The sequence below is a fragment of the Bos grunniens genome, chromosome 1, assembly GCF_055505025.1.
Source record: "Bos grunniens cultivar Pamir isolate PY7600 chromosome 1, Bosgru_T2T1.0, whole genome shotgun sequence".
NCBI classification, from domain to species: Eukaryota; Metazoa; Chordata; class Mammalia; order Artiodactyla; family Bovidae; genus Bos; species Bos grunniens.
The window spans coordinates 77,400,963-77,408,610 of record NC_141165.1 but is presented as its reverse complement, the minus strand read 5'-3'; the positions used below and the strand labels follow the sequence as shown (position 1 = coordinate 77,408,610).

The 7,648-nt window shown below is 45.7% G+C and overlaps 1 protein-coding gene across 1 annotated transcript; it reads right to left on the bottom strand.

Annotated features, from left to right (window-relative positions):
* Positions 1-1,739: 1,739 nt before the first annotated feature.
* RTP4 (receptor transporter protein 4) lies at positions 1,740-7,148 on the bottom strand. Its single transcript, XM_086319067.1, has 2 exons — positions 6,946-7,148; positions 1,740-4,333 (listed from the first exon to the last, which is right to left on the bottom strand). The coding sequence occupies exons 1-2, from the start codon at positions 7,125-7,127 to the stop codon at positions 2,725-2,727; spliced, it is 1,791 nt and encodes a 596-aa protein (XP_086175193.1). The 5' UTR covers positions 7,128-7,148; the 3' UTR covers positions 1,740-2,724.
* Positions 7,149-7,648: the final 500 nt, after the last annotated feature.

Sequence of the window (7,648 nt, the reverse complement as noted above, 5' to 3'; positions counted from 1 at the left end):
TGGCAATAAGGAGTTCATGATCTGAGCCACAGTCAGCTCCCAGTCTTGTTTTTGCTGACTGTATAGAGCTTCTCCATCTTTGGCTGCAAAGAATATAATCAATCTGATTTCGGTGTTGACCATCTGGTGATGTCCATGTAGTCTTCTCTTGTGTTGTTGGAAGAGAGTTTTGCTATTACCAGTGTGTTCTCTTGGCAAAACTCTATTAGCCTTTGCCCTGCTTCATTCCGTATTCCAAGGCCAAATTTGCCTGTTACTCCAGGTGTTTCTTGACTTCCTACTTTTGCATTCCAGTCCCCTATAATGAAAAGGACATCTTTTTTGGGGTGTTAGTTCTAGAAGGTCTTTTTGGTCTTCATAGAACCATTCAACTTCCGCTTTTTCAGCATTACTGGTTGGGGCATAGGCTTGGATTACCGTGATATTGAATGGTTTGCCTTGGAAATGAACAGAGATCAATCTGTCATTTTTGAGATTGCATCCAAGTACTGCATATTGGACTTTTGTTGACCATGATGGCTACTCCATTTCTTCTAAGGGATTCCTGCCCACAGTAGTAGATATAATGGTCATCTGAATTAAATTCATCCATTCCAGTATATTTTAGTTCGCTGATTCCTAGAATGTCGATGTTCACTCTTGCCATCTCCTGTTTGATCACTTCCAATTTGCCTTGATTCATGGATCTGACATTCCAGGTTCCTATGCAATATTGCTCTTTACAGCATCAGACCTTGCTTCTGTCACCAGTCACATCCACAGCTGGGTATTGTTTTTGCTTTGGCTCCATCCCTTCATTCTTTCTGGAGTTAGTTCTGCACTGATCTCCAGTAGCATATTGGGCACCTACCGATCCAGGGAGTTCCTCTTTCAGTATCCTATCATTTTGCCTTTTCATACTCCTCATGGGGTTCTCAAGGCAAGAATACTGAAATGGTTTACCATTCCCTTCTCCAGTGGACCACATTCTGTCAGACCTCTCCACCATGACCCGCCCGTCCTGGGTTACCACTCTCTTATTTCAAGCCAGACTCCTCACTATTTCTATCCTATACTCCATTCTTTTCCAGAAATATAGAATATTTTTAAAATGTTATTCTACTCAAATTGCCCATATTCTCAAATGTTTGCAATGACTCCCACTGCCTATGAGGTAAAATCCAAATCCCCTCAGTAACTCAATAATCCAAGTCCCTGATGCATGTCTTATGTCTCCTGCATTGGCAGGTGGGTTCTTTACCACTACCGCCACTTGGGAAGCCCCTTGACCCTCCTGCCTCCCTCCTATTAGGACCCATGTGATTACATTTGGCCCATCTAGGTAATGTAGAATAATCTCCTCCTCTCAAGGTCCTTAAAATTAATCACATGTGGAAAAGTCCCTTTAGCCATGTAAAGTAACATATTACAGGTTCTGGAGATTAGGACATCAACATTTGGGGGAACCATTATTCAACATACTACAATAATTTTCTTTTTTTTTTTTTCCCCCCGACGCCGCCCATGGCTGCGCGCAAAAGTCCTCGCGAACCCGGGACCTCGCCGAGCCGAGACCCCGAGGGGAGCGAGGCAGCGATTGGAGACTGCCTCTGCCGCCACCCGCTGCTCCGCGGCCCCGCCCTGCCGCTGCGGCCTCCGTACAAGCGTGCGCCCGCCTGGCTGTCTACAATAATTTTCTGATGAAACTCAGGACCCTCAGTTCTAGTCAAGATATGGTCATATATATTGATATCAATGAATGAGTGAATGCACCAGCAAAAATCTTTTAATGACTTAACACATATTATTGGTTCCATTATCTGTGATGTCATTTTTTTTATTTGGAGGATAATTATAATAGTGTGATAATTTCTGCCATACATAAACATGAATCAGCCATAAGTAGACATATGTCCCCTCCCTCTTAAAACTCCCTCCCACCTCCCTCCACATCCCACCCCTCTAGGTTGTCACAGAGCACCTGGTTTGGGTTCCCGGCCTCATCCAGCAAATTCCCACTGCCTGTCTGTTTTGCATATGGTAATGTATGTGTTTCAGCACTGCTCTCCTAAGTCATCCCACCCTCTCCCTCCCCCACTGTGACCCTAAGTCTGTCCTTTATGTCTGCGTCTCTTTTGCTGCCCTGCCCTGCACATAGGATCACCAGTACCATCTTTCTAGATTCCATATATATTGTATATATGTGTTAATATACAGTATTCGTCTTTCTGACTTACTTCACTCTGTATAATAGGCTCTATATTCATCCACCTCATTAGAACTGATTCAAATGCATTCCTTTCTGTAGCTAATAGTCCACTGTGTATATGTACCACAATTTCTTTATCCATTCATCTGTCAATGGACATCTAGGTTGCTTCCATGTCCCAGCTATTGTAAATAATGCTGCAAGGAACATTGGGATACAAGTGTTTTTCAGTTATGGTTTCCTAAGGGTATATGCCCAGTAGTGGGATTACTGGATCATATGATAGCTTTATTCTTAGTTTTCTAAAAGGAATCTCCATAGTGTTCTTTATAGTAGCTGAATCAATTTGCATTTCTTGCATCATGTTTTAAACTACCTGCAGAGGAGGTCCAGGAACCATTGGTTATTCTCTAAACTTGACCCTGCATTGGTCCCCGAGCAAATTTTGTCATATTAAAATGGCAGCCAGTTCATTGACTACCATGGAATTAAGACAAGAGAAGACAGCTCTTTTTTTTTTTTTTTCATCATTCTACTCATAAGTATTTAGACACCAGAAAGGTAAACAGAGCAAAAATACAGACATAGCCCCACCTGAACAGCTGCTCCTGGTTATGGAAATCGTTTGAGGGAGGTAATCTGAAAAAGCTGTCTGAAGCAGACCCTCTAGGTGAGCACCTCTCCTCCCTGCCCCAGGCAGCTTGACTTCCACACGAAGGTCCTACATGTGGCCATGTGGGCTGTGCACTTGACCCCAGTAGGGGACCTGCCCTCCTTGTAGCCTCAGTGTCTGACCCTACTGTGGCCTTTGGGATTGCCTTCCATGTGGGCTGTGAGCTTGACCCCTGTGGTGGGGGGCCTGCCTTCCCTGTAGCCTCAGTGTCTGACCCTGATGTGGCCTTTGGGATTGCCTTCTGTGTAGGCTGTGAGCTTGACCCCTGTGGTGGGGGGCCTGCCTTCCCTGTAGCCTCAGTGTCTGACCCTGATGTGGCCTTTGGGATTGCCTTCCGTGTAGGCTGTGAGCTTGACCCCTGTGATGGGGGGCCTGCCTTCCCTGTAGCCTCGGTTTCTGACCCTGATGTGGCCTTTGGGATTGCCTTCCGTGTAGGCTGTGAGCTTGACCCCTGTGGTGGGGGGCCCACCTTCCCTGTAGCCTCGGTGTCTGACCCTGATGTGGCCTTTGGGATTGCCTTCTGTGTAGGCTGTGAGCTTGACCCCTGTGGTGGGGGGCCTGCCCTCCCTTTAGCCTGACTGTCTGACCTTGATGTGGCCCTTGGGATTGTCCCTCCGGTGGGCTGTGGTTCTGCCATCTTTGTGGTATGAAGCTGTGTCCCTTGTGTGGCTTGTGCCTCCTGTGTGGACTGCTGGCCTGACATCCTTATAGCCTGAGAGTATGTCATCCGGGGGGCCTGTGGTCCTCTCCCCAGTGTAGACTGTGAATATGCACACCCTGCAGGTAGTGGGCCTACTGCTTGAACGGGCCGTGGATCAGTCCACCCTGGGGGAAGTGATCTTGCTACTTGGATGGGTTGGGGGCCTGTTGCCCGTGCAGCCTGTCGATCTGCCCCTGCTGTGAACAGCTGGGCCATCTCCCGTTTAGACTGAGGGCCTCTCCTAGGCACTTGGATCCCAGCAGTGACCTGGCTGGGCCCTGAGCCTGTATGGGCACCAGAGTACCCACTCCCCGCTGCTGAGTGGCTCCTAGATTGGTTTTGGCCACCCTCATCACCGTTGTGAGGAGAGGAACTCCCAGTCTTCATGTAGGAAAGAGAGGATTTTTCTGGCCCTGTCATGCCCTTTTCTAAGTTCGGTCCACAGTAGCCCAGAATGCATGCTTCACAGTTGGCCTTGTCATGGGACCCATCCAAACGTACTTCCGGGATCACGGGTAGCTCTGAAACCTTCCTGATACCATTTCTGTAGAATTTCTCCAGAATACGCTGCACCAGGTTTTTCAGAATCCTCTTGCTGCTTTCTGGGGAGAAATCAGGCTTCTCAAACAGAGACCGAGAGCACTTCTTGCACCTCTGTCCAAAGATCCTCATGAGCACCTTGCCCGGGGATTTCTGGTTCTCCAGGTACATGTGACATAGTATCTGCACTTGGGCGGAAGCCCAGCTTCGACGGCATGAGGAACACTGGAACCTGCAGACAGACAGAAGATCATTGTACCCTCAGCTGTTGCTAACCTGAGGGAAATGGGCCTGGCCTGGTCTCTGAGAACCCTTTCAACTTGAAAAAGTGCGTGTGATATTGACAATTTGACAAGAATGAGAGGGACTATGTTTCTAATGAAGCTTCTTCCTGTGGCCCACTGAACTCCCACCCAGATGTGGTCCCAAGTCTGCCTCTTTGCCAGCAAAACATTTCTGAATGTCTCAGAGGGAAAAACACTTCTGCCATTTGCCAGTGAAATTTGGTCTTCACAAGGTCACAGAGAACTCATAGAGTACCTATTCTGAAGCAATGTTTACAGTATTATCCCATTTCATCTTTAAAGCATCCCTCTTAGGTAGGCATTATTGATCCCAATATCCAGATAAGGAAACTGAATCATAAAAATGATATACAACTTGCCTAAGGAACTCGCAAAGTTAAATGGTAGAGCCATGTTTCCAATCCCAAGCCATTATCTATCTACTATACCACATTGCCTCTATTGAGCAATGGGGTTTGTTTTATACCTCACTTAGGACCTGGAACCACAATACTTGAGTTGGAGACTCAAGTCAGTAATTTACATTGTTGTTATTTAGTTGCTAAGCCGTGTCTTACTTTTGCAAGCCCAGGGACTGTAACCCACCAGGCTCCTCTGTCCATGGGATTTCCCAGGCAAGAATACTGGAGTGGGTTGCCATTTCCTTCTCCAGGGGAATCTTCACAACCCAAGGGTCAAATCTGCACCTCCTGCTTAGCAGGAGCTTCTTTACCACTGAGCCATCTGGGAAGCCCATAGTTTATATTAGGGGAACTTTTTTAAAAAGCACTTCTCTAAGCCTCATTTTTTTACATTCATAAAGGGAAAAATATTCAAGAGTTAGATTGTCATGAGATTAAATGAGAATATGTGAAAGCATTTTGTAAACTACAACGTATTTTTCAAAAACTGGTTAATATTTTTCTAAAACTATGTTGGTAGGTTGCTTTTTCCATCTTGGAATGAGCATCAGGTCAATTCATCTGAACAAGAGAAGCACCTGTTCATTTGGGAGAGTGCCAAACTGATTAAAGACATCATGAGTCCCTCAAAGAGCTCTGGCTGGTGCAAAGAGAGACTCTTACCTGGTACACTGGGTTCCAAGCAGAGCAGAATAAGTGCCACGTGGGCTCTAGCCAATGGCTTGAAAACTGTGTTCAGTAGAGCCCCAGGAGGCTTTACATAACAATAGACTCTGCAGCTAAAAATAATTTATATATAAGTATATATGTGTTCTGTAATATGTAATATATGAACAAGTTATTTATAAATATGTTACCAACATATATATATAGACTCAAGTCAATACTTTATATTGTGTGTGTGTGTGTATGTGAAAAGTGAAGTCACTCAGTCGTGCCCGACTCTTTGCGACCCCATGGATAGTAGGCTGCACCAAGCTCCTCTGTCCATGGGATTTTCAAGGCAAGAGTACTGGAGTGGGTTGCCATTTCCTTCTCCAGGGAATCTTCCCAACCCAGGGATCGAACCCAGGTCTCTCACATTGTAGACAGACGCTTTACCATCTGAGCCACCAGGGAAGTCCAATATATATATATATATATATATATATATATATATATATATATATACACACACACACACACACACACACATTATATATATGTAGAGAGAGAGAGAGAACTATTCATTGTCTTATGAGAATGGAGAAGAAGGAACATTTACTCTGCTGAGGAATTACAGGGCACTTGAGTTATTCCTTGAGGAATAAATAGGGAGGCAGGAAGGAAAGGGCCTGCTGAACATCATGGACAAGGGTATAGAAGTCTTGAAATGTATGTCATAGCTAATAACCCATAAGGAAGGGGAGAGAGGATATCTGAGGTGAGATAGGAACAGGCCAGGAAGAAAAAGAACAGTTGAAATGAAGGTCCCTGCATGCCATATAAAAAATTAGACTTGACTGTCCAAGTCAGCATTTCTCACCCTCCTGCATGGGCAAGGAAGCTGATTCCTGCAACTTGAAGTCTCACTGGAAGTTAAAGAGGGAGACAGTCAATAAGGGAGGGGCAGTGTTAAGGGACATTAAGAACCAGGTTTTAATTTCTTGCAGCACCAATCCCTCTTCAGGTCTTCAGTAAAGTAATATTCAAAGCCATTGTCTGGCCTTACTCAATTCTTGGGGCTGTAAAGGGAAGCCCCAGTCCTAGGCTGGTACTGACCAGGACTAGGCTTGTAGGGCTGCTGCAGCCTGTGGAAGCCAGTCTGGACTGAGGCGGGAAGTAAGATAGCAGAAGTCTCTATATAGATGCAGTCTGGAATAAATGGTGGTGAGAGGATGGGGGGCAGATTTGTTTCATCCCCGGGGGATTTCCAAAAATATTTAGGGAAGAAACCTAGTAAAAGAGGAAATTTCCTACCATTAAGCCAAAATAGAGGCTTAGAACCATGTCATTTCCATACTAAAGAACACTGTAACTGCAAAAGGATGAACAGCCTGGTGACACATATTCTTTTTAACAAGCTCTTAAAAGAATTCATCAGTGCCAAGCTGAGCCTCTTGGCCCAGAAAGGCCCACAGCTAGACAGACTCACATACCTGCCAAATCCTTTCTGCTGGTATTGCCTCCACCCCGGGGCCACACAGTCTGGCTGAAGGTTTCCATCCATCTTCAGGGTCCATCTGGCCCGGGGCTTCTCCTGACAGATCAGTTCTTGAAATGTCTGCTCCCATTCCCTGATATCCAAAGCTATTCTCTTGCTCTGAGGCTTGGCGTCCATGTTGACAGTAACTTTCAGTTTCCAGCAAGAAGGAAAAACAGTTTCAGTTTCTCTGAACACACGTCAGCTGTTTTTTTCTGACTTTTGTTTCAGGCTGTCTGAGTACACAGAGCCAGTTTTTGTTCTGAGGACAGGGGGCAGCAGGGATTAGCTAGTTTGTGAACAGGTCTTGCTAAGGGATGTCTGAGTACAAAACTCTGGTCTGGATTCTGGAGGTACCTATCAGTTAGTTTTTTTTTTCCCCCTTGTTTTTACACTAGGCAAAGCACTATGCTTGGGCTTCTCTGGTAGCTCAGCTGGTAAATAATTCACCTGCAGTGCAGGAGACCCTAGCTTGATTCCTGGGTCAGGAAGATCCCATGGCAATCCACTTCAGTATTCTTGCCTGGAGAATCCCCATGGACAAAGGAACCTGGCGTGCTACAGTCCATGGTGTCACAAACAGACACAACTGAGTGACTAAGCACACACACACACAAACGCACACACAAAGCAATATGCTCAGCACTGGGACAAGCAAC